Here is a 27,376-nt window from a genome sequence, read left to right as displayed (position 1 = left end):
TGAAGATGTGCGAAAGTGAAGAAATTGATTGGTGCATGCATACGGTCCATAAACGTTAGTTGTGCATGTCACTGTGTCTGCATGTTACGGTGCTCTCCAGTGAGCCTTCTGAGCGTTATCCCTTAAACTAAATCAGTGCTGTTTAACTTTGACATGAAAGTCACTCGTAAATAGACATTGCCCATTTAAGGAAACTCAACACCGCCTCCTTAAAAGGAATTGGTTTTTGTTTCAGGAAGTGTCTGCTCTGCCAGTTGAAAGTGTTAAGCACCGCCCCATCAGGAAGTCGGTTAATTCCTTAATGCGCTGCTCCTTTAAATACGTGCCACGCCGTCACCGTGCAACGCAGCCGGCAAGCTTTGAAGCACGGAATTGCCGCAAAGCGCTCACAGTACCTGAACAATGACCACATCCAAGGTAGTAAAAGCGAGAAGTTATCGTACACACGATCTTCTTGCTTCCGCTTTTCCTCTACCAAACTTCTTGCTGCCGCGTATATGCTGCGCTCCGTTCCGTAATGCTGTGACCACTCAGTAGGTCGATACTCAGCACGCTCATTGCCAAATAATGTTGTAAAAATAAGGATATACACCCAAAATATAGAAGTAACAATCCTCTTTAATCGACCTACTGCAGCGATCTTTTCCTTTGCCTGCAGCTTCTCAACTGGCTCTCAGATTCAAAACCAAACATTCTCTTTCTCTTGTTCAGGACACGAGCGCTCCTCAACACAAGACAAGCGCTTGTGAAGAACAAGACATATGACAGAACACTTCTGCAATTTCTGCTTCATACTGTGCTTTGTGATGTGCAACGTTCAGAATGAGCCTTACAGGAGCGTTTTTTTCAGGATTGTCTTGTGAAGCTTAGATTCACCAGATGCTAGATTTGATGGTATGTTTGCTCCTCAGATATTAAAAACAAAATAAATACAGAAAATGCTCACACTCCAATTTAGCCTCTTTTAAGACTGCTCTGGGGATCAATATGAAATTATTAATGTACTACATTGCGTTCCAGAAGGTCCATTCCTCACTGAATTTATGCAAAACATCTGTCACATTTTAAGAAGTTGAAATCAGGACTGATGGTTGTGGCTCAAGGGAATATTTTTTAACCATTTTATTATTTTACTAGTCACACCATCTCAATTACAGTATTGTAGCATAACATCAACCTTGACGCCCCATCTCCAGGTGAGTTAGTCCAAGAGAGCCAGTCACATGCCCCCCCCCCCACCCGCGCACACACACACACACAAACTTGTTCACCGGTTTTACCCCAGATCTTTGAAGTACGTGGGCACCCCAATGCTTTGTATATAGTGACTTCAGCCTGCATACACCAGTCAAGGCCAGTTCTCCATACTCTATTGTCAGGGATCTGTACTGCCCTTAAGTGGCAATGTCTTTTCTAGGTACAGCAAGTACCACATTGCTAAACAGTCAAGCATACATAGAACCCAGTAGCCCTGTATCTTAGGGCATCTCCAGTGTGTAATAGTTTCCTCTGTAGCCTGCAGCCCCTTAAACATGTCTCTGTCACTCCTCCCCACGCTGTACAGTCTAGTCCTCGTGTAGAACACTGTGTGAAATATTTTGAGTTGCATTTCTCTAATGCCTGCTTTAATGGCTACCTCTCTCGTGTATCGACAGGCCCCCTAGCCCCCAGTCCTCATCATTCATACTTCCCAAGTTGCAGTCTCATTTGATGCATAGTTTATCAAGTGGTAACTGACTATTGTTTTCTAGTGATTTCTGGATCAGGAAGATTGCATGCTTATGAAGTGGGGCAGAGAACACCAGATATTCAAGCAAGTTTTTTCCTGCCAAGTCCCGTAGTTCTTCCCCATAGCGGGCTAGGTGTGACTCAGTGAAATGTTGGAGACACTGTGGAGCAAAATTTGAGGTTGCAAGTGAGTACTACCATAATGGGGGAACATGTTGCGACCAGCAGAGGATACGATGAGTAGAGGCCCCAGGGCCTGAGCTTTTGGGACTTTAAATCAGGGTCTGAATGCAGTACACAAATGATGGGCATTTTGTGAGGGTGATGGGAATTTGGGTTATCCTGAACCATTAGGAGGCATAATAGAAGAATGTATATAGGGTTTTCTTAGAGGCTTTTTTTTTTTACACGTAGCATTTCTTAGAAGTATAACAACACTGTATAGACAGTATAGCAAGCATTGACAAGCCCCATAATGTTGCCTTTTTTCAGTTCTAAAGATGTTTGCAATCCATGGAATCTAGAGGTTGCTTGCTCCAGATGCCCTGGGGACTGCCCTATTATGGCTCTGAAAACTGGGCCAAGAAGACTCCTTCAGTACTTGACTGTCAATGGGATTGATACTCAGTAATTACAGGCTTCTCAGGGACATAGTGCGCGGGTTCTTTGAGGTCAGGGCTCAACAGTCCTCTAGAAGGACAATTATTTCAGTATCTAATGTAGTTTTTCCATCTTTTATTAAAAAAAGAAGGTCCTTTATTATACACAAAGCTTAATACTACACACTAGAGCAAATGGATATGGGCATTTCACTGCAGCAAGGCCACCGTAGCAAGCGATCAACAATTTCCCCTTTTTCCTCCTCCCCTCACTCTCTTCCCTATTCCCAGGTATGAGTCTGTGTGTGGGAAGGTCTTGGTACCAGGCACAGGTGCAGTTCTGTTCCCCTGTCTAGAGTTTGTGCAGTCAGTTGCTCTTAATAGTTACAAACTTTCATCTGATCATCGTGGATCCATGGCAGGAGCCTGTAGTATGGGTCTGACTCTCCCTACATTATTCAGGAGACCTGCTGGTGATGAATATTCCTTCACTTGCATCAGGTTGTCTGGGAGTAGCAGCAGAGGCCTCCACCCAGAGTCTGTGAAGGCTGTTGTAGGTCTGAGGCTTGATGTAGGCCTGCTTCTAGTAAGTTGAGTAGTAAACTGTGGAGTCAGAGGTCACAGGACCACTGCGAGGCTCTGTTTTGCAGGCAATACAACCCTAGCTCAGGTCACAGTTCTGGGTTAATGGTTTAGTCCGCTCAGATTCAGTCTGTTGTGCCTAAATCTCTAGAACACACTTAGACGGTCGCAGCAGCACAGTCAGCTCTTGTACAGTTTCAGGACCGTGCCGCAGTGCAGGACGCTGAAGCACAATCTGACATTTCACATGGTTGATTCCTACTGTCAGTCATATCTTCCCTTAGAAATTGCCTTACTCAAAAAAGAAAACGAATCATAAGTAACTGAGATCATTGGTGTATTAATGATCGCATACCTAAACTGCAACATGAAAACTTCCTGAGGAAATGTAAATAATAGTATGTACAGTTAGTGTAAGAGCAGTACAGCTGTCTGATCACTAGTGTATAGCAGTTTGATTAGCCATTCTATCTAATAGGTATGGAATCAAGTGTCCCTCTCCATTGCACGATATATTCACCCTCAAGTTTCTTCTGGCAGTCGTACTTACAACAGAAAAGAAATACAAGTGCCCTGGAGTGATATCTGGTTTTAGCTCTTATTGAATGATCTCCTGTGCAGGGTGCCACTCCATGATGTTCTTGCGCAGAGAAAGGATCAATAGACTGGACTGCCTGTTGGCGTAGACAGAAGTAATATGTTTTTAGCATTTGAGACATTTTGTTCAAACTAAAATCTTGGTGGCAACATCAGTGGGGTACACTTAACGTGAGCGGTTTGTGTTAATGCTTCCAGGTGATTTCTACTCTTCCCAACAGAGAACAATGTAATTGTTAGGGAAAATTCAGAGTTGATGATGTTCAATGCCACCCATTTTATTAAGTTTAAGCCTTTGCCCGCCACATTCTGAGGTACAAGTTGGTTGAGTGCTTTGTAGACTTAGTAACTGATTTGGTAGAAGTGGAACTAAATAAATCCTTAGCAGGACTATTTAAGCCTGCAAAGGTATGTCATTTGTGCATGCAAGGACTCTTTGGCAGATGGCCTCAGAGAAACAACACAGCCGTCGTGTTGGCATGTTGTGCCTAGCAGACACAGAAGGTGATTTTCTGTATTGTGGCAGCACTTACACACCTTACCAGCCATCTTTGAGTTGAAGTTAGCTTCACCACAATTCATAACCTACATATGGGATTTAAGTGCCACTCGTATCCAGGAAGTATTACTACATCTTTATTGTTCCTCTTCTGCTTGTAATAGTGCAATTACATTTTTCATTCTTACTGCTTTCCGAAAAGCACTAGCTGACTGGTTTGTCTGTTTAAAGTAAACCTGCCCCAGAGGAACAGGGTGGCGTTTCACTATTGCTTTTTTTAAACGTTTTGTGTGTGTCCTTTTAGGAACTTCACAACTACTGCCATTATTGAAACATAGCCAGTATGGAGGTACATGACCAGAACTGATGGTTCTTTAGGGATACAAACATGGGCGTTGCCTCTTACCTTTCTTCCCCCACCGTGTGTTTGAAATACCTCCGAGCTTCATTGCCCTTCTTTACTCGGAAGTTAAGGAAATTCTGATTCTCATCAGGAACTCTGATCTTGTGAATCTGTTCTTGAGCATATGATTTTGGGCTTTAAAATGTTTAGGTATCCAGAGAATTTTGAATTTTCACGCCCTGTGTTCCTCCAACCAAAATCTACTCTGCTTCTCTAGAAAATGCTGGAACCTCAGTGGTTCCTGCAATATATGCAGTTGAGATACATTCAGCTTAATGAATGCACTGCTATCGTTTCCCGTGAGGCAAACACACATAGTATTGAGAAAGATACTAACTTTTCCCACTGCTCTAATTTGTGCTTTTCCTTTCTTAGTCAGGAACCCCCTAGAGATGATTCGGTTTACTGAGAGACAGTGCCAGTTCCTCCCCACTTTCCACTCAAAAGGCCTGTTTTTTTTAATTGAAAGATGGCATTTGTTCTAGTTCAGAAACACATTCCTATTGTGGTAAGTTGTTTATTATATCACCAAAAGAATATTGGTAATGGTGCATTAGCAGTTGGACAGTACAGGTCTTTTCTCAAGGCATACCTTTATAACTATGAAGGCAGGCTTTAAACATCGTGTTAAATCAGTTTACCGAGTAGTTGTAAATTGTAAACGGTTCCTAATAGTATTTGGCATGATGGAAGTAGTGCAGGCAAGGAAGGATGATTTGCAAGTGAGAGAATTAAAATGGGTGTTGGACAAATTCAACATCTAAAAGAACAATTGTATTAAGTTCACATAAGGCGTAAGAGTAGCTTATAGGCGTTAGAGGTTTTACCTTAGTCTGCTAGACCAGTGTTTCTTAACCTGTGGGCCTGGGACCCCTGAGGTCCACAAAGCCTACTCTGCAGGTCCACAACTGCCTAGAAAATTAAATAGTATTACTATATTATTTGTGTTGATAAATGAAGAAGCAAAATGCAAAATTTTAAAGTGATCTGTAAATTTGAAGTAGTTTGAAATTGGAGACTGAAAATTAAGTTAGTATCATTCAGGGATGTGGAATTCCTAACGCCTGATGCCCAGGACGTATTGTTTGTGGTCAAGGGCAACACACTTTCATGTTTATTTTGTCCTTCGGACAAGTAGGTCCAACCCCCTGCAGCACAAACCCTTTGGCTGACAGTTTACAGAGAAGGGAACGGTCTGCAGTTGAGGTAATATATGTGTCCATATGTTAATGCTGTTCAAACTTGTATTTATGGTTCATTAATGAAAAGCCTTCACTATTTGGGTGGGTGCTGTAAATAAATGCTTTAAGGTCACACTGCACTACTGACAGTGGTTCCAGTAAAAAATAAAAAAATAAAAAAATTGTACACATATTTGAAACGTTTAACAATATGAGGCTAAGTACAATTCTCCGAGAATGCTTTCTGATTAGGTGCCAATATTTGCAGAAGCTTGTAAGCGAGTCATGATTCTTTGCTTTAAAATAAAATGTTCTGGAAAAAATGCAAGTAGGAACAAAGTTTCACTGCTATGAAATTGTAGATGCTATTTCTTTGAAGTGTCATTCAGTAAAATGTGGTGATGCACGCTAGTATTTCCAAAAAATATTCCTAATGGAAAATCAGTGCAATCAGTTTCAACAAGATTATGGCAAACATGAAAATAGACAAGCACTGGCAAAGCCAACCGATCCGGCATTTTTTGTGAGTCTTTTGGTTTCGTCAATTAGTGTCTTGTTTTGACATGGCTTTTGCAACATTTTATTGTTGTGGAAGCTTGTAGGCCCTCACCATCATAGCAAACACTGGCAAAAAGAAAAAACTTTAAAAAGCACACATTGCCACTAGTGGCATAACACAGGCCCTGCAGCCCCCTTCAAGGCACACCCTCAGTAAAGCACCTGCCCTGAGTGAGTCTGGAGGGGGCCCTCCATGTTCTTTGCAGGGGGGCCCCTCCAGTTTTGTTACATCTCTAGTTGCCACAGTAATTCCTGGCACTGAACAAAACTACTTTGTGTGCTAATATGCTTCTTGTGGAAGAGCAGAGTGTGTTCACTCACAGTAAAGCCAGTCAAAAGATCGAGAGAGAAATAGAAGTTTAATAAAAACAAAATGTCTTTGTTAATGCCAGACCTAATTAGGGACCCAATTCTTAAAGAAAGTAACAAAAGTGCACCCATGGTATATGTCTTTGAATTAGTGGCTTTCAGGAATTCACAAGAACTTACTGTAGTAGACCAGGAAATCGTACACCTAGAAAATATTTGTGAACTGTATTTTAGCATGAGCAAATCTGCATGTGTAGATTTGCTCATGTGAAAATCTGTTGAGCGTTTACACGTTCACGTTCCCTCCAACAACCTTTTTCCTAACCCTGGAAGAACTTCTTTCTATTTTTGCCGTTGTCAGGAGAAAACTTCCAACCTTTCTCATTATGGGGAAAAAAATTAGAGAAGAGCTGGTAAAAATCCTTAAAACATGCAAGTTATTAGGTTTGCAGACTCCAAGGCATTCCAGCCCTGGAACTATTGCTTAATGCTTCCTCCAGCCTCCGTATGTAGATCTGCGGAAAGGAGGCAAAACAAGGAAATTGCTGTAGTAGGGCTTGAAATTAATTATGTCAGGGCTACTTCTATAGGAGGGCATGAATACTTGCAGAGAGGCTATTATCAGTGATGCCATAATTGTTGCCGCACTACATGGCACCAAAAGGACAAGTAGTTTTTTTTTTTTTTTAACAAGACAATTAGACTTAAGCAATCTGTCCCATGGACAAGTAGATATTTTATTAAATTCCACACCCCTGATCATTAGATTGATTCGTGGGAGCAATGCAAGTGCATCAAACAGAATATAATATGGATCATGAATGACCTCAACTAAATTTAGGAAAGCTCTAATCTTCTCATTAACAATATATATTTTTTTAACACTTGCTTGTGACTTAAATAAAATATTTCATTGTGTATTTGCTTGATGGTTGCTTGTTTCTGTATTTTTTTGTATGTATTATTTTGGGTTTCAAATAATCTAAAATGCTTAGGCCGGAGTCCCCAGCTTCCAGTAATAACTCACGGGGGTCCCCAGATTCCAGTAATATTCAGTGGGGATCCTCAGTTACATTAATGATTAGGCGGGGTCCACAAAAGTAGTATAAAAAAGTAAGAACCACTATTTTAGATCAATTCATGTACCATTGAAGGCATTGTTGCAGACACCCGACTAAAAGATCAAGCTTTCTTTTCTTTATGTTGTGCTTAATTTGAAGACTTTGTTTCTGGATTGATAGGTTAACAACAAATAACTCTGTCAGAATACTAGCCTCTGACAATTTCCCAAACTACCCTCTTTTTAAATAGACATTAAAAGACGTGACTTTCTTATGCCTGTTGAGACATCCGATGTTAAGAATTATTGCACGATAGGATGTTTATCTGTTCTATGTTGCAAGGTAGGTTTAGCTTACCAGATTTTAAAACTAAAGGCTCTTGTTGGTACCAGGATTTCTGGAAAGGGTGTAGGGCATGTACTCCATCAGTGTAAGAAAGCCTCCCTCTTCAGAAAAACGTTGCCTTGTGTTTGCAGATCTGAAGCTTCCTTAACACACCACTGTCGACACCCTCAGCCGTATAGACCTCACAGACACCCCGGTCGACAATAGGATCTTCATTTGGAACCATCTCAGCAAACGGAACAATGTCAACATCGTGCGCTTCGTCCACTCAGGATTTTCCGTGGACCCCTGGCCACACCACGTGTTCAACCTCTGCAACAGCAGCATCAGCAGCAAACTCACTGGTATTCTCAACACGTCCATCACCTCCGCCATCTACCCACACGACTGGAAACATGTTGAGATCAAACCCCTCCTCAAGCAACCTTCTGCGGACTTTCAATGAGCTTAAAACTGATCTCCCTGCTCCCCTTTCCAGCCAAAGTTCTCGAAAAAGCTTTCAACTCGCAGAACGCGTAGAGACCAACGATCTTCTGGATGCTACCCAATCTGGATTCTGCTCAAACCACAGCACTACAATTGCTGCCACGGATGACCTCAGAACCCTTCTAGACCAAGGAGAATCAGCTGCCCTGATTGACCTTTTGGCAGCATTCAACACTGTCTCCCATCACACCCTGATAAGAGGCTTCATCACATTGGCATCTAAGAGGATGCCCTCAAATGGATTGCATCCTTTCTCTCTGAAGGACAGAGAGTCCTCCTTCCCTCTATCACATCAGAGCCCAAAAACATAATCTGCTATGTCACTGCAAGGCTCATCCCTTAGCCTCACCCTTTTCAACACCTACATGACCCCCTTAGTCCCCATCGTCAGAAACAACTGGCTGAACATCATCTCCTACACGGAGGACACCCAGCTCATGCTCTTGCTGTCCAAAGACCCCTCCACCCCGAAGGCCATTTTCCACTGCTGCATAACCAGCGTTGCAAACTGGATGCCAGATAACTGCCTTGAACTGAACCCTGACAAAATGGTAGTCCTAATCTTCGGAAGCACCACCTTTCCATAGGATGACTCCTTATGGCTCACTGACCTGGGACCTACCCCAAGCCCTACGGACCAATCCCGAAACCTCAGCATCATCCCGGATAACAAACTCACCATGAAGAGCGAGACTAACAGTATCCTCTGCCTGCTTCGTCACTCTCTGCATGCTCTATGAGATCTTTAACTGCCTCCCAATCTCCACCAGACGCACCGTCACGCAAGCCCTCATCATTAGCCGCCTGGACTATGGCAAAACGTGTATGCTGAAATCACATCACACCTCACAAGAAACTTCAAATCATACAAATCAGTGGCCAGACTCATCCTGGACCTCCCCAGACATACCCACATCACTCCCACCTGAGGAAACTCCACTGGCTCCCCATACACAAAAGGTAGCAATTCAAGATGCTGTTGCACGCCTACAAAGCCCTTCACAACCAAAGACCAGTGTACCGTAAACCACTGCTTGAGCTTCCACCTACCCTCCAGACCCCTGCGCTCTGCCTCTCTCTTTCTCATCCACCCCTCCCACCGCATCCATTGCAGCAACAGTGGGAGCGCGTTACTTTTACCGTACCGCAAAAATGTTGGTCGACCTTCCCATCCACCTCAGGACTGCTCACTCCCTCCAGGGATTCAGGAGAGGTCTCAATACCTGACTCCTCAACTGACACCCCTAGCAGTGTCCACCTAGTGCCTAAATACCCTCACAGGTGATTAGCATGCTCTACAAATCCTGATTGATTGATTGATTGATTGAGTGAGTGACCTACAGATCACAAAGTATTTCAATGTGAACGATCAAAACTGTAGGCCACCCTATCAGCAAGAATACTGTCACCAGAGTAGAATGGTGACTAAAGGCTTGTTGGCTTTCAATGCTGTCTAAGATATTCAGTGTAGCCATGTCTTGTCTACTTCAGACAATTCAGACAGGATGCTGCTGGGTTGTGACCACTTGAGAGTCCCAAGCCTTGCCCTGGATGCTTGTAGTAATTACTCCACAGGAGGCATGCATTAATTAAGTAATGGACAATAGATTTCAGCCTCAAATTACAGAAGGTCTAAGGAAATTCTGGAAGTTTGGTTACAATAGCAGGAGCACCAGAAGTAGACATTTAGGACTTATGAGTTGCTACTATTACTCCATCTACAGCATGTCTGTGTGGAAGACGCTGTCAGAGGGAAGTTGGACACATCTGTATAATGTCACATGATGAAAATTGCCCATCCCCACTAGTGAAGTCTTTTATTTTTTTTACAGAATAATTGCAGAGAAGGATTAAGACTGAACCTCCATAGTAGAGACTTAGCAGTTGAGTAGAAGTTGGAAATACAATTATTGACAGTGATAATGCTCTTGATATCCATCAATATCTGAGTTAGTGCCAAGAACAGTTCTTGCGGAGTTTAATTGCAGGAAATATTCAGGGCAAATAAATGTTTCCACAGATAAGTTAGAGATGAAGGTGTGCCTGTGTGCACTAGGGAAGCCAGTCATGCATATTCTCCACATGGTCAGACTTTGGATTGCAAACTATTGACTTCCGTAGGCAGTAAAATGCTTAGAAGTCTTAAGATTCATGGAGCTCCTAGAGACCACGAGGGCATCACTGATGTATGAAGAGCATTAGTCTTTGTTGTCTTTATGTAAGTTATGCTGTCAGATTGGGTATGACTGACCAGTGTATTACTACTTCTTCAGTCTTGACTCCAGGCTTTCCTCGTCCGCCTGCTGGAGTGGACGTTGCAAGCTCTTTGCCCTCTTGTAGCCTTACTCAGTCTTAGAAAGGTCACAACACAAACATTGGAGCCGTTGTGCTCCATTTGTGGATATGTGAAAGAAAGGTATGAGTTTGGCATCTTATGCCGCTCATGGCTCTGTTCAACTCTGGAACATAGGTAGTGATGAACCAGTTGCCTATATTGAGGGTTACAGGATGAGTGGTAAAGGTGTTATGGCATCCTTCTGGAAAATATCTGGGCACCACGTACGATCTCTCATAACGTCTGTGGCACCTCGAATCTCCGGAGATGAGCTTGCACTAGGAAGGAAATAAAAAGTAAACAATATAATTTTTCACCATCTGCCCTGGAGATAGGAAGGGCTTACTAGAATGGAGGAGAGATGGACATGAATCGATGTATGCACTGGGAAAGGCGTTTATGCACCAGGTTGAAACTGATGCTGATACTCAGGAGATGGAGCTCCCTGAAAAAAAATTATATATCCAATTTCAGCGAACGCCGAAATAATAATGCGAGCAGTGAAAAAGTTGCCAGTTTATTATGAAACGCGGAACCCAACCACTTCCGGCGCATTTCGGCTCAACACAGCCTTTGTCAAGGTGAAGGTGTCCATACGAAATCTCGGAAAGGAAGCAAGAAGAACTTTTTTTTTTTTTAAAGTGCTTCAAGATACAAGTGGCACAGCACTTCCACGGAGCAGAATCGCTCTCTGAGGTACTTTATCATCTACTTTCTTCGGGTTGCCTCAAATGAACCGGAATAAGGCCTTTTAACAAAATCCATTTTCAGGACTCTGTGAAGTTGAGATTACACCTGCATTTCCTTAAATCTGAAGACCTTTCAAACTGATTTTCCAGTGAAGTTAGTGCATAGCCAAGCATTTGTGGACCACCCATAAGTCTCTAAATGTGTCTCCAGATTCAATTGAGATCTGATGCATTCTAGACAGTGTGGGGGATTTCAATTCCTGTCCTTTCAGTCAGTGCGTATCGGTACTTTGCATGCGGCAGTGACATATTTGAATGCACAAATCAGATACACTTGTCTGTTAATAAAAGACAGCAATCAAACACAGTTGTATATTTATTATACCTCCATTACTTGAGAGACACAAAGCAGTCCGCTTCCAAATATGCTCTGCTAGACACAACTGACCTGATATTTTTATACTATTTGAACTTCATGGACATATAATGAATTAGCCGAGTCACGTGTGTGCACATAATAGATTTCGTAAATTAAGTTTAAGCTAATCACTAACAGTGATCTTATCAAAATATATTCTCACAGTGCTGAGGACAGGTGCCTTTTTGACATCTGCTGTTTGTCATCCTTTCTTCTCTACCTGATCCTTCAGTTCTTGGAAAGAAAGAAGATACTAAAAAGAATAAACATTTCATGGACTTTTTATCCTCCTCGGTCTAAGTGCAAAACCCAGGGTTTGTACAGCTGCAGGGTTCATGAATTCACAGTGTAGACACAACATGGAGAACACTTCTCAATATCACATTTATGCTCCCACGCATAGAACAAGAGAGTAGAGTGTAGTGTCTTCTTTTAGAAATGACAAATAATGTTCCAGAGTTCCTTGTTAAAATCGCTTTAGTTTTACTATCTTTGCAGTACTATTTTCTTTCTGCAATGAAACCGCTGTGCTCCAGTTTTGACGAATTCTTCAAAATGCAGATAAAGGATGCTTTAGTTACCCCCTGAAGTCTCTCTCTCTCACCAAGTTCTGTTAACTGTTTGGTGTATCATTCTTTCTTCTAAGAATTACTTCCATTTGAGTGTGTGAAAGACAGTTTTACATCTGAACGATACACTCAATAATCACCCGGTTCGTCACATTCAATTCCTTTTTTTTTCTATGCAGCCTGTAACAAAAGCCATCCTTTTGGCTTCCAGCATGGGCCCATGTGTTGGTAAAACCAGTAGCTACGGCCTTGGTGGTGAATCCAGCACATGGAAGCAGCATTTGTAAAAGCTGTGTTTGCATGTTTTGGTGCGTGATAGACTGACCTGTCGCCTTTGTGTTGTGTTCCTAGTTTATTATCCGTTTCTTAGAACGTGCGTATTTTCGGACTGTGATGCTAAAGAAAAATAATCAAGCAAAATAAAAACACAATTGCGTAAATGTTTGCCATATTTCTGAGACTTTTTTTATGCCAACTCTGAATGTGGTTGATTGGGTAGCAGGTTGAAGTGTGAGTCCAAGTATTGATTGGCAAAGCCTTGTTCACCCTGGCCACGTATTCGTTTTTGCTTTATCTCAATCGACCGCCCGTAACCTGGTGTGCAGCATCCCGAGTTCGCATGGATGAGATGAGTGTACTGGGTGACAAATGAAATGATAAATGCTGTTGCCTGCTCTTGTCCACTAACGCATTTGCAAACACGGCTGCGTGAATATATGTAAATGAAGCTTTTAAGGTCTCAGCGATGCTGTGATAGATTGTGAACTTTAAGTGTCCCAGAAGCTGGCTACAGAAGATCTCTTATCTAATTGCAGGGTTTTCCTTACTTGGGGGATGCGTGCGAGACTGTTCTATTGCGTCATGCATGTTTTAGTAGCTAAAAAATGCAGCCACCAACATGCTACATTTATCAAGTGAAGAACTTGGTTTCACGGATAGTAGCCACTCCACAGTCCACGAAATAGTAAAATCCAGCCAGCTTTTCCTAACATCCATCAACAGTGCGTATTAAAGAAATTGAGATGTAATGAATGTTCTAATTAATGTTCTAATGAATGTCACTGAATAGTTATTCGAAACTGACTTTGAAACGAGTCCCTGCTAGGTGCTATGTTGATGACTTGAACATTCATGAAGGTACTCCCTGTTGCTGAGATTTTTCTCGTTTTCATTTCACACTTTACTTAATTGTATTTCCTTAGATTTCTTGCTTTTTAGGACAATATTGTTTTTCTGTATATTTTTTTTCCATGCTGCGTATTACTCTTGTATTGTGAATATCGTGAAATAGGCCTTCTATTGTTGTTCGTGGGTTCGGGTGTTTCTAACTGGCCACGATTGGGAGCCCGGGAGTTGAGGTTGAAGGCAGCAGCATGAGGTTCTCATAGTGCCAGAAAGTAGGTCACAAAGGTGTTCAGAATACACGCTGAAGCAATCCTTGCCCCTCTGCAGGGTGCACAGAGCAGTGGTGACACTTGTAATTAGGAGTATATGTGAAAGTGTGTAAAAGAGGTATAAAGCTGTTGAAATTTGGAAAGGGCAAATGTAAAAGAATAGTGCTTACAGATTAATGTATGGGGAGTCTGAAGTGAAGGAAATGCAAAGAAGTATGTGAAGGAGAGAGTGAAAGCGAGTAAGAGGGTGCGGAAGAAGAAAGAGACGAGGTTTGAAATATGCAGGTGGAAGAACTGAGAAAGGTGTTGGGAGAAAAGAATGTCATTATCTCAGAGAGACTGCAGTGGAAAGCAGTGAAGGGGACAACAGAAGTGATTGTGACACTATAAGCACCACTGTCCCTTCCGCGGACCCCAGTAATGTTTAATTTACAGTTTCATGTTTTCAGAATGTAAACAGTTCCAATTCTATTTTTTCACAGCAGTATCGTTGTTACTCCTTCATCTGCTACTGGTAACAAGCACTGGTAAAGCCAGTAAGTCTAGCTTGTTTTACACCCATGCGTTTGTTGTTGTGTGACATGTCTCAGTGCAATAACAGAAAGTTCACAGAGATTCTGTCAAAAACTAGTTAGGTGGTATGCCATGTGAAACACAGGATTTAAAGATACATGTTTTAAGCCACTTCATTAACTGCAGTAGTCTCGTCCCTTGGGACCGGGAGGAAAGGTGAATGGTCAGCTGAGACCCGGCGAGCAGTATTCTGCAGCCTTCCGATAAACAGCTGCTGCTGTCAAGCAGGTGGAACGGTGAAAGCACTCTGAGTGGGGGTCCAGCTTCTCCCCTCCCCCTGCTATTTCAGGCTAGAAGAGTCACTTCAACAATTCCTAGCACTAGTACTCATAGGTGAGAGCTGATCACAGCTGTTCGTGGCTAAGATTCAGGCCCCATCCGCATAGTTATGCCACTTTTTTAAATTGGCGTTATTGCGCACTACATTTTTTAACCTGTTGTTGAGTACCAGACACAACTTCCAAAAAGAATGTGTTACCATAGGGTCAGTTACTTAGGCTTGAGATTGTGCCTTTGCTAGGTGCTTAGAAGCACAACATTGGCTTATGATAATTTTACCATCATTTTAGCATACTTGTTTGTGGAACAAGTAAGATTAGTTGTTGCTGTAAATGTGTTACACAAGCAGACAACCAATTCCAAAATCAGAAAAATAACATCTCCTTTCCGCATATTGGGCTAGTCTCCTCTCACTTTTTTTTTTTGATAAAGAGAATTTATAAATTTTTGCATAAAACAGTGATGTTTACAGTTCAACATGATGCCAACGGGCATCAAACAATAATGGTCAAACCCTCGGTCCCTGCCACCTTTTATTACTAAATATTGCTCACAATCAAACGCTTAAAGGCCCGCTACACCCTCCCACTTCCCCCATATCTTCTTATGTTTGTGTATGCAACCTCTGGCCTCATACACAAGTCTCTCTCGCTGCGCACACCAATCCACTCCCCGTGTCCACTTAGCCAGTGCCGGAGCAACCCTGGCCTTCCAATCTGCCATTATATCTCTTTTGGCCACTAGACAAGCCACCCCTAAGAAGGATCGATCTGCTCTTCGTAGCCCTGTATCTCCCATGACCCCCAGAAGGAGGGGTAGTGGCGACCTCCTTACTTCCTCTTGTAGGACCCCGGATATCTCTTGCACCACCTTTTCCCAATAGGCCGTTATAGTCGGGCATGCCCTTACCATGTGGAAGAAATCAGCCGTGTGATACCTGCAGCGGGGCATTCCGCTGTGGGGCGGAGGCCTGCTTTATGTAACATGGCGGGTGTGAGGTATGCGGCATGTAGGAAATAGGATTGTATTAACCGTAGGCGTGTGGTCATTGTTAGGGAGCGTGGGGCCATTAGTGCTTCTGTCCAGTCCGCTTCCTCCATGGGTCCCACCCAATTCTCCCACCTTTGGCGAAGCTCTCTCAGGGGTCCCCCAGCGGCGGTGATTAAGGTGCGATAAATCTGAGAAACCCCTCCCTTTCCCAGGTCCCCCATTAGTGCCTTAGCTTCCATGGGGCTATGCTCGGGTATGGTGTCTCCTGTCTGTAGGTGAACTAATAGGGCATGGCGTAAAGGAGATATCGGTGGAACTGTGTCTTATTTAAGGAATATTGTTTCTGGAGGTCTTGAAAAGATCGTATGTGTGACCCTCTCCAGATATCTCCCAGTGTGGAGATCCCTATGGTGTCCCATTTCTGAAAGCCCTCCAGACCTGCCACTTGTATCAGCTGCCTTCCATGCCATAGCGGGGTTTGTTGGGTTAGACGTCCCCACCACCCCGTCACTTTCTGGGCGGTACGCCATCCCAGAAGTACCACTTTGGTCACGTCTGGGGTCTCTCGGGGGATCGGGCTCCCGTACAGTGTGTCAAAGAACCGTGGGTAGCCCATTGTCTGTAATTCTAGTTGGTATGCGGGGTCTGTCCATCCACCTCCCACCCAGTCATTGATTACAAGTGTGTGCATCGCTAGATAATAGTATTGAATTTTCGACATGCCCAGTCCACCCTCATATACATCCCTCTGACAGGTTTTTAGCGACAATCTTGTGCGTGAGCCACTCCATATGAATTGGCGTGCTAAAGAGTCCATCTCCCTGAACCATCTCACGGGGATGGGAAGTGGAAAATTCTGCAGGAGGTATAAGAGCCTGGGGAGGATCATCATCTTGTACAGCGCTATTCTGCCAAGTAGATTCAGGGGGAGGGTCTTCCAGCGCAGGAGGTCGGATTTGATTTTCCTTGTAAGCGGCGTGACATTAAGTTCCCACGCTAACTCGGGCAGGAGCGAGATATGTATCCCAAGGTATTTGAAGCTGTTTTTCCGTACAGGTATATTCCGTTGCCAATCTATACAGTCGCGTGAGTGATGGAGGGGAATCAGTAAAGATTTGGCTGGGTTCAGGGTCAGTCCTGAGGCTTCCGCGAAAAGTCTAAGGATCTCTAGGACGCGTGGGCTGTTTTTGGATGGGTTGGAGATATACAGGAGCACATCGTCTGCGTACAAAGCCACTCGGTCTTCCGAGCCAGAGGGCCAGCGCCAGCCCTCGATCAGCGGGTCGTTTCTCAGTAATATCGCCAGCGGCTCTACTACTAGGGCGAAGAGCAGGGGAGATAACGGGCATCCCTGTCGAGTCCCGCGGCCAATGGGGATTGGGTCGGAGACTACTCCGTTCACCCTGATTCGGGCAGTCGGGTTAGAGTATAGGAGTTTCACTAATCCCCGGAATTTAGGTCCGAGCCCGTTTTTATATAGGACCTGTTCGAGGTAGGACCAGTCTACCGTGTCAAAGGCCTTTTCGAAATCGAGTAAAAGCAGTGCCAATTGCGTATGCGATAGCGCTTTGCGGTGTGCCAAAGCCAGGTGTAGCCGTCTGACGCAGTGCCTTGTGCTACGAGTAGGCATAAAACCACACTGGTCAGGGTGCACCAGCGTGGGCATTACCTCCTTCAGTCTGGATGCAAGGATCGAGGAGAGCACCTTGACTTCAACATTTAGGAGCGAGATAGGCCGGTATGCTGAACAGTGTCGTGATGGGGGTTGGGTTTTGGGGATCACCACAATAGTGGCTTGGTCAATCTCTGTTGGGAAGCAGCCTTGATTCTCCGCTTCTTCATACATGCTAAGCAGGTGGGGACCCAGAATGTCGCTGCATTTACTATAAAATTCCGCTGGAAATCCGTCGGGGCCGGGGGTTTTGCCTGATGCCAGGCCCGATATTGCACTGCAGACCTCCACAAGGCCAATGGCCTCGTCCAGTCTGTCTCTCACCTCTGGGGATACCCCGGGAAGGGTAATCTCATTTAGTAGGGGGGACTCTCTCTCAATAGCAGGGCGTGGGTGTACGGCATATAGACGGGCGTAGTAGGAGGCGAAGCTATGTGCGATTTCCACTGCTGTTTTGACAAGGGTGCCCGAGTCATCTAAGATCTCGGGTATAATTCTGTTAGCCATGGGGCGGGTGGCCAGCCAATGCAGCAGCTTCCCGTTTTTATCCCCCCATCCATAGATTCGGGCCGCTGAGGCTCTCCACATGTGCTTGGCCGATTCTAGCATTATGTGTTTGATATCTTCTCTTACCCTGGTCAGTTTCCTCATAGTCGAAGCCGATGCCAAGTTTACGTGTTGGCATTCGAGTCTTAGGGCCTTGTTCTCTAGCTCAGTGATCTGGGAGTTTTGATCCCGTTCACGGGACCGAAGAATGCTTTTGGCGTGCCCTCTAACAGTGGCCTTGCAGGCAGCCCATAGCGTTCCTGGGGACCGAACCGAGCCTTCGTTTAACTCGAAATACTGGCCGAGATGCATCCTGATCTCTTGGGTGTACTCTTTATCTTGCAAGTGCCACGCGTTCAGGCGCCACATAGGCCGTCAGGTAAGGTCTGCTCTACCCAGTCGGATTCGTATTGGTGCATGGTCGGAGACCCCCCGTGGAAGAATCTCCGCCCCTGCGACTTTTAAGAAATCTAGGGCGGGCATGAACACCAGGTCTATTCTGGACTGCGTCTGGTGGGCTGCCGAAGTATGTGTGTATTGGCGTTCTCTGGGATGCCAGGTGCGCCACACCTCACACAAGCCGAGGCTCTCCGCCCAATTTCTTAGGGCTGGGGCCCGCTTGGATCTATTTATGGTAGTTTCCCCAGAAATGTCCAGCTTTGGGTCAAGAACTGCGTTAAAGTCGCCTCCCAGTAGGGTGGTTCCTTGGGGTAGTCCTGAGGTTACTCGGTGGAGCGAAAGTAGGAAGGAGTCAAGATTTGCCGGGGGCGCATAGGCGCACACCAAGTTAAGCGGTTGTCCATGAAGAGTCCCTGTGACTACCATGAATCTACCTTGTGAGTCAGATTGCGTGGATGTGATCACCATGGGCAGAGATTGATGGAGCAGAATAGCCACTCCTCTAGAACCTCTGGAAAACCCTGCATGGTATACCCTATCGTATCCTCCCCTCGCAAGCATAGGGCATCTGGACCTTAGAAGATGGGTCTCTTGCAGGAGAACTACTGAGGGGGAATACCTGCGGAGGGTGTTAAATACTGCCGATCTTTTAATCTTGTCTAATAGTCCGTTTACATTCCAGGAGAGGACCTGGGTTACTGAGGGCCAAGCGTGAGGTATGCCGATGTTGAGCATGTTTGGGTGTGTGGGTGCAAGCCCAGGGATGACCATTTCAAAAGTGACAGCGAAATTTTTAAATTACAAACCAGGCTAACTAACTTGTCGCCTCTTAAACCTAATTTAAACTCCCACCCAGGAAGTATCTGTCGCCCATGTACCCAACCAAAACCAGACAGCCAGTAGAGCTGTCATTGGAGTGGAGTGATGGACCCCTCCTTTCATTCGGATCAATTGCAATTAGCAGTCACAAATCAAGCGTTCAACACCATACTTTAGGAAGTCTCCGGGGCTATCAATGTTAGTCCCATTGGGGGTTGCCCGAGTGGACCAAGCGTAGCCCGAATCCCCCTACGTCTCGCGCAGGGGCCTCACACATCCTGTCAGCCGAGCACCGGAGACTGACTCAGTCGTCCATTTTCGGCGGACTGGGACGGTGTCCGGGACACCGGGAGAGCCTCAGTGCCAGTCTCGGTATGGGGATTAGGGTCCCGGGTCGTTCCATCCTCTGCAGGGGTGTTCAAGTCTTTCTGTCTGCCTCTCCGGGATCTGGTGCGTCGCCGGCTCCTCCGGGGCCCCTCCGATGATGAGGGTTCGACACGTGGGGATCCTCCAGTGGTTTTGGGGGGCCCCTACGGGCTCCGATGCCCTCCTCTGTCAGCCAGTCCCAGGCCTCCTCAGGCATTAAAAAAAAGTAGGTTTTCCCAGCCATGAGGACTTTGAGGCGTGCGGGGAAAAGGAGCATGTACGAGAGTTGCATTGCCCTAAGTTTTTGCTTAACATGCTCGTACGACCTACGGCGGGTTTGGACTTCTCTGGTGTAGTCCGGGAAAATTAGGATTTTGTGGTTTTTCCACTGCGTACCATCTTGCCGCCTCGATTCCCTGAGGATATTGTCTCTGTCCTTAAAGTTAAGGAATCGTGCGATCATCGGGCGCTTCGGGCCGCCCGGAGGTGGGCGAGGCGCGAGCGCCCTGTGGGCTCGTTCAATTGCAAACAAGGGCGAGAGGGATTGGTCCGGCATCCAAGATTTGATCCACTTCTCCAGGAATTCGGCGGCCTTGTCCTCCTCTATGCCCTCTGGGAAACCTATGAAGCGTAGGTTATTGCGTCTGGCCCGGTTTTCGGCATCCTCTGCACGGCGGTGAAGGTCGCCGGTTCGGGATTGTAGCTCGGCCACTTTGGTTTTGAGGTCAGATAAATCGCTTTCAGTTTGAAAAACTCGGGTTTCCACCTCCGTAATTCGGGTTACTGCATTTCTAAGGTCCTGTCTAATGAGGCCCATGTCCACTCGCACCTCTCCAATTTTCGTTTCTACGGCCATCTGCGATGATTGAATAGCTTGGAGAATGGCACTCACCCCGTCTGGGGCTGGGCCCCCACCAGCCACTTCTCCCCCTCCCCGTTGGCCCGTCGTAGTCGTGAACTGGTCGATTTTTTGTTGGGAGGTCGGAGGTTGTTTTTTCGTTTTATCTTTTCCCATCGTGGCACTTGAGGCGGGGGTCAGGTGCGCCACACCTTCTTTAATGCGGTTTCACGCCTGAGAGTTCAGTGTGCTGTCAAGTGCCCTGGGCTGTGGGAGGGCTCGCCGTGTCTGTTCGCGCAAGGACGGCAGGCGCTCACTGTCCCAGGGGCAGTCTTTTAGTCTCATTTACTCCCTTCCGGGCCCTGCGCTGGCACCGTTGGCTCCTTCTTTTCAGATCCCTTTCTCGCTCCCTCCACCGAGGTGGGGGGAACCCGTCCAAGATCTAGACCCAGGCTTCTCCACTTTAAGGGCTCTGCACCCCAGCTGTAGGCCCCGCACCGTCACGACTGGGCCCCCAATCTCTCGAATCGCTCCGACCAAGGTCAACCATGTACGACCTGGGACCCAGGATAGATTGCCCCAAGGTGTTGTCCTCTACTGCTCAGTTCGCCGTTTAGAATCTGCCGCGGGCCAGCTCGAGCTCCGCCCGGGTGAGGGCCTGAGGGAAGCCTGAACCAGGCCCCCAGGCCCTCGGGCCTCCTCTTGTTGCTGCAGGGATGGGGGGGGTGGGGTTGCCACCACTTGTCTTCCCCTTCCACCCCCTCCCGATCTCCAATTCACGTCTTTGCCCCCCCGGGGCACCACCCGGTCCTTTGGCCGGGCCCCGATCCTCCGCGCGGCTCCAGATCTTATTTCCAGCCAGAGGGGCACCCCGGGGAGGAGGGCTCCCGCCGCGGCCCGTGCGCGGCACCGCAAGCCGCCCGGGAGGGCGGGGGGGGTCTCCCAGTCCTCCGGGCCGCACCCGTGCCTCCGCACGTCGGCGCGGCGCCGCTCACCTGGTGTCTTCCTCCTCGATAAGGGGGGCCCCGTCAGCACCTCGATGGCAGGGATTCACCGCCGGGGCGCGCCCCAAGTCTCTCCGGGCCTCCTGCTGCCCTTCAGCCTGCAGCACTCGTCTCCGGCGGGGCCATCGAGCCTGTCTCAGCCCCGCCGGGTGCATCCTGCAGCGGCCGCCATCTTTACCACTGCTTCACGGGATCGGCCTGGCCGCCGCACAAAGGCGGAACGCAGGCTCTCCACCAGATCGCCCCAGCTGACTTCTCGCTGGGCCCCCGGGACGCCGGGGAGTCACGAATAGTGTTTTTTGCTCCCTTGGACCGCGGTAGTTAAGGGCGGATGACGGAGGGGTCCAGAGCACTCTCAGAGTGCGACCGCCATCTTGACGCCCGAAGCCACGCCCCCCTCCTCTCACTTTTAAGAATAACAACTCTTCACCACCTGTAGGGTGAGAAAGCCTTAATTTATAATACCACATCCTGAACATGGTTCACTATGCTCAAGCTGCCTGCAGAGATATGCGTCTGACATGCAAGGGATGGGTTCGAATTCTGGCAACGCTGACTCAGCCTTTCATCCCTTTGAGGCCACTAAACGAGTATCTTGAGTTGGGTTACCAATATTACCTTTTAATTAAACCTGTACTTGATTGTTGATTTTGTAAGGCACCCTATGTAAATAGCTGTAAGTGGTAGAAAAATACCCAATCTTTATTGTATGTGGGGGCTGGGAGGTGTTTGTTCTTAAAAAGTAGTATGTAAAAAGTACTTATATTAACAGATATATATTTTTTTTTATAAAATAGCATTTTGCAAACTGTTCATCTGAGAAGAAACATGGCCTAAAATAGCAGGCGCTACCAGGAGAGGACAAATCATGGCTTTTTGTGCATAGTTTAGTCCCAATTTAGTGAAGCTGACTTACCTTTACGCTGTGTTCTCTTTATCCATATTTATAGCACTTTTTTAACCCTTAATATAGCACTGTGCCATGCACTTTCTAGATCTGTGCATCTTTATCCTACTAAAAGTACTTATATTAACAGATATATATATTTTTTTATAAAATAGCATTTTGCAAACTGTTCATCTGAGAAGAAACATGGCCTAAAATAGCAGGCGCTACCAGGAGAGGACAAATCATGGCTTTTTGTGCATAGTTTAGTCCCAATTTAGTGAAGCTGACTTACCTTTACGCTGTGTTCTCTTTATCCATATTTATAGCACTTTTTTAACCCTTAATATAGCACTGTGCCATGCACTTTCTAGATCTGTGCATCTTTATCCTACTGTTCTGGGATTTCCATTAATCACATATGCATGCTGTCTGTAGTTAGTTGACATTTGTTTTGTTAAAAGACTCGGATTCGAACAGTTCTTTGTAGTATGTTGTGTTTCTAGTATGGGTGCCCAAAGACTTTGCCACCTGCCCTTAAGGTGGTTGTTGGTTATCTTAAGGCCAGGCTGTGAAGAGTATTGTTTTCTAGGCAGGCATTTGTAGCCAGGTATATATCAAGTATGGAATGTTGAGTATGAGACTTGATCCCAACCTGTCCTAATCTGCGCACAGTGTACTACTTGTCATTTTAAAATATGATTTGTTTTAGATTTATCACCTTCAATTTTTTTTGCTAGTGGAGTGTAATCTGTTTACTGTAATGTATTACTTAACTTTATTTTTGGTACCAGTTTAGAATCCGACTTTTGCTCACTGCGCGAACATTTAATTGGGCAATAAGAAATGTCTTTGCTCCGGGGATTTTGTTGTATTTGCTTGTCCTAACATCTCTTTATATCTTTGCTTTTTCAGAATGAACTGCTGAAGGATGAATTATTCTGAGATTCGTGATAAAGCGCTGCCGCACCTCTCACGGTTTCATCTTCGTCGATGATCTCAATGGGACGTTTAATATTGCAGATGCTTTTCATACACACATGCTGAATTGTTTTCGTTCCCCGGATCGCGTCTCTGGAACGCAGGCCTATAGCCCTAAGCTTTGTCTGACAAAGGAAAAGCTCCCAGATAGCGGCATCCTGGGATTTCGCCCTTCTGCCAATAGCTTTCCCATTGCTGGTGCCTGGCTGATCCTGCACCATGGAACACAACATGGAGTACTGGATAGCACAGATACAGCAGAAGGACGTTGGCAAGCGCCTTCAAGTGGGCCAGGAGATGATCGAGTACATCTCGGACAAGCAGAAGTCACAAGACCTGGAGCACGACCAGACTGCTCTGGACAAGATGGTGGATGGCCTGGCCACCTCTTGGGTGAATTCCAGCAACTATAAGGTGAGATTTGGTTTTCAACAGGTTGGCTGTAGGCATATAGCTTAAATGTGTCTAAAAAGTTCAAAGTGTTTGCAGGGCTACACTGAGTGCTTTATTTGGCGAAGAGAGGCGTTCTTGAAGTGAGTAAGCGCTAGTACAGGTGGTTTGGGAAAAGTCTTCACCCCTTAAGTGTGCAAAACCAATGACACTAGGTTCCTGTGTAAGAATTGCTTCATACGTTTTTAATAAGTTTTGTTGACAACTACTCATGTAAAATTAATTATCAAATATATCAAATGATATTAAGGAGCATGTTCTGCTTTGATGCATGTTCCTTGGACCAAGGTATAAAGAAATAAAATAGGTTGTGAAATAATCTCAAAGACAAGACAGAGTTGAAAGTACAGGTCTGCAAGGTTTCATTAAAGACTGACTTGCTGCCATGATATTCATTTTTCAGAAGTAACCAGAGAGCAGCTGGGTAACATCTACATTCTGAAGGAGTAGGTCAGTCTGCTGACTCCTCACAGCATTTAAGCACTACAGAAGGGAAGGGAATGCAAGATTGCACCTAATGATCTCAGAGGTGGGTGCTTTGAGTTATCTTGCTGGGCTTCGAACCTACTTCTCTGAGGTTCACTACGATGCGAGCATCAGCTGCATTACATCAGTATGATGTCTTACTGACTTGATATATAGTGCTCTGTCAGTTTCTCTTTAGAGTTGGGAGATGATACTTCACAGCATTAGAAGCACTAGAGAAATCCAGTTTGCACATTAATTAAAGTTAAAGGCATTACAAAATTCTAATTAGGAAGCCATCAGATTCTCTTCCTGGTTCATGTTTGAGAATTTGTTACAGAGTAGCAACCTTAAATTCCTTCTGGATTATGTCTGTTTCGCGTGTATACAGCAACGTTTGGCTTTCACAAGAAATACCTTTCAAAATACATTATTTCACAAAAGCAACGAATTTGATAGTCACACCAATGTACCCATTGCGGGTCATTAGTGTGCTCTCAGGTTTTATTGTGGAACAGGTTTGGTTTTAGTGAGCTGTGTTTGGAAACCAAGCCCTGCCATTAATGGATACTAGTTTGCCACTACGCAGCGCTACAGGTTGGTAGTGTGATACTCGTCAGTACATGTACATGCCCAGAGCATTATTCTGTAACACAAAAACAACAGGACAGTTGACCTAGAAGGCAAGGTCCTATCTCAAGATCATAAGTTTAAGAGAAGAAAATTGCTAGTTATGTAGTTGGCAGAAATAAATAAGATGTGTTGTGAAAAAAAATCTAAATTGTAAAAAAACAACAACAAAAAAAAAAAGGTTGTGTTCTCAGCTGCAACGTTGAAGCTAAAATTAATGTGCTGTGTTTTCAGATTCCTTGGAACAAACGATATCTGATCCCTTGCTATTTATCAGGTTTTTTTCAAACGGCAGGTGTCCTGTGACTCGTTCAAGTGTAGACTAAAATAAGGCCAACAAGAACGTAATAAGCTCTATGAAAGGTTTACATAAGACTTTCCTCAGCTTCTTAAAAAATTCGCAATGACTACATTGACCACAAAGAAATATGCTTATTAAAACCGGCACTGTTATTTATTTATACTGTAACATCTATATCCTTTGCAGCCGCTCTCAAAGGGAAGGTCAACAATAACTTGATATGCTAATTTATGAGCACAACGTATATGGGATCTCTGCGGACTAAATGTACCTTTAAAATGGCAACTCTTGCATATATCACAAAATCGTATGATTACATTGAGTGTTTATACTTAACAGGCATTCTCCTGTTTTTGTTTGGATGCGCAATATATGTCGGGATGAAGCATGGAACTTTGACTAAGGTTCACACTGTAATAATGAACAAGCCAGCCAGTCAGCCAAATGTTTGATAGTTCCTTTTAGCATGCTATTTTAAATTTGAAGTCTTAAAAATACTTACCTTGTTTATTACTGTCCAGTGTTGAATTAAGTATTGCCATTGATGTCCCCTAAATCTGTTTCATGATTTAACTAAATGAATGTATTATGCAATAACTATAATGCATGTTTTAGGGAATATGTTGCTATAAGTCACCATCATTCAATATGGCTCCGAACGAGTCCGAGCCGGTGTTCATCTGGATTTTGAGCATATATTGCAAGGACTTTTTTCCCCATTTTGGCTGGGTTCAGTCTCACTGGACCCAGCAATCTCACTAGCTGTCCGCAACATGAAAAATTTTTCTGTGGTCGTTGCATATTTACAGGGCACAGGGACTAGGTCTTTGTGTCCTGAAACTTTAAAAAGAAAAAAAAGATATGAAGTGATAGGTGGCACGGTATGGGGTATCCTGACTCCTGGACATAACCCCCCCCCCCCAAACACACACACACTAGGACCAAATAAAAACATTAAAAAATCAGCACCTTCACAGTACTTTCGCTGGAAATTTTGATATCTCCTAGGGGGGAGTCCTGAGGGATACAGCATGGGTTTCCTCACCTGTATTGTCCCACAGGAGCCAGTGCTTCCCAAGGCATGTTTGAAGGGAAGTTGACCTCCCGCTGGGTTACCGTATGGTAATAAGATCTTATTTTACATTAAAAATACCCAGAAATTTACTGGAAAAAAAACAACGTTTAAAGTGACGTTCTAGTTAGTCATGGTAATAAGATGTTACCTTAGGTGAAAAAAACCCATAATAATTCACTTACAAAAGCATAGATTAAAGTGACGTTTTAGTTGGGCGAAAATGTCAGTAATAACCTCACTTTTTAAAATAAAAAAATGTAATTCACCAGCTAATTATATCTTGCACCCCTGCCATGACCTCACATATCACATCACTCATGATATGTTGAGTGATACCATTGTTGACAGCAGTGAGCCTTTAAACAACATCATTGGTAGAATAACTGATGACATTCCTGCTGACAATATTGAACCTACTGTTGTTCAAATTACTCAGTAAACCAGTACAGGATTTCAGGTATGAAATTAAGTACTAAATGGCACAACAAAAAAAATGTATATATATTCTCTCTCTCTCTCTCTCTCTCTCTCTCTCTCTCTCTCTCTCTCTCTCTCTCTCTCTCTCTCTCTCTCTCTCTCTCTCTCTCTCTCTCTCTCTCTCTCTCTCTCTCTCTCTCTCTCTCTCTCTCTCTTCTCCCCCCCCCCCCCCCCCCCCCCCCCTCTGCGCTGCGGACTATCTTTGCCCTCTAAACATCTTTTTATGGAGAACCTACTCTGTCCAGGCACCCAAGTGCAACAATACATCGGTGAGAAGGTACCTATTGTGAACAGTTTTTCACATGTGCAGAACTGCTCCACGGAGAGATCACCCCCACTGCACCCCAAGGGCCCTACTGGTGAAGGCCCTCCAACGCACATTCTTCATCCTCTATTGAACACTTTGCAGACCGCCGACCTCTTGTGGGCAGTCAAGCACAGATGGGTAGGCAGCTACCTTGTTTGTACACTCTTCACTTCCATACTCAAACTTTCATGCAGAGATCACTCCCTCCAGACACTTGGGGGCCCTTAGGATAGTAACTAACTACTTCATATGGCCTTCACCCTATAGCAAAGGGTAACATGAGTGATGTGATATGTGAGGTTATTAGATGGTGGGGTTACAAGTTATAGTTAGTACAGTAACCATAACTGGTGAATTTCAGTGTTTTTTTTAATATTTAAAACGTGATGTTATGACTGATATTTACACCTAACTGTAACATCACTTTAATCTTTGTTTTCTTCAGTAAATGTATAGTTTCTTTTCGTATGTAAAGTTTATTATTATTACAATTCTTGACTATACCATAATTCACGTTCTTTGCAGCACAGATAGGCCTTGGACAAAATTAGCAATAGTTTTTTGG

At 44.9% G+C, this 27,376-nt stretch overlaps 1 protein-coding gene across 5 annotated transcripts in view; it reads left to right on the top strand.

The window, feature by feature from the left end:
• CLASP1 (cytoplasmic linker associated protein 1) overlaps positions 1 to 27,376 on the top strand; it is a 1,131,138-nt gene that overhangs the window by 33,185 nt on the left and 1,070,577 nt on the right. For all 5 annotated transcript variants that reach the window (XM_069224628.1, XM_069224627.1, XM_069224630.1 and 2 more), the window contains exon 2: positions 23,041 to 23,520. In XM_069224628.1, coding sequence (XP_069080729.1) covers positions 23,326 to 23,520 — 195 coding nt within the window. In that variant the 5' untranslated portion in view covers positions 23,041 to 23,325. The remainder of the gene's footprint in view (positions 1 to 23,040; positions 23,521 to 27,376) is intronic.

Source organism: Pleurodeles waltl, chromosome 3_1 (assembly GCF_031143425.1).
Source record: "Pleurodeles waltl isolate 20211129_DDA chromosome 3_1, aPleWal1.hap1.20221129, whole genome shotgun sequence".
Lineage (NCBI taxonomy): Eukaryota > Metazoa > Chordata > Amphibia > Caudata > Salamandridae > Pleurodeles > Pleurodeles waltl.
Note: the sequence above shows the minus strand (reverse complement) of the source record. Positions and strands in the feature narration are given on the sequence as shown.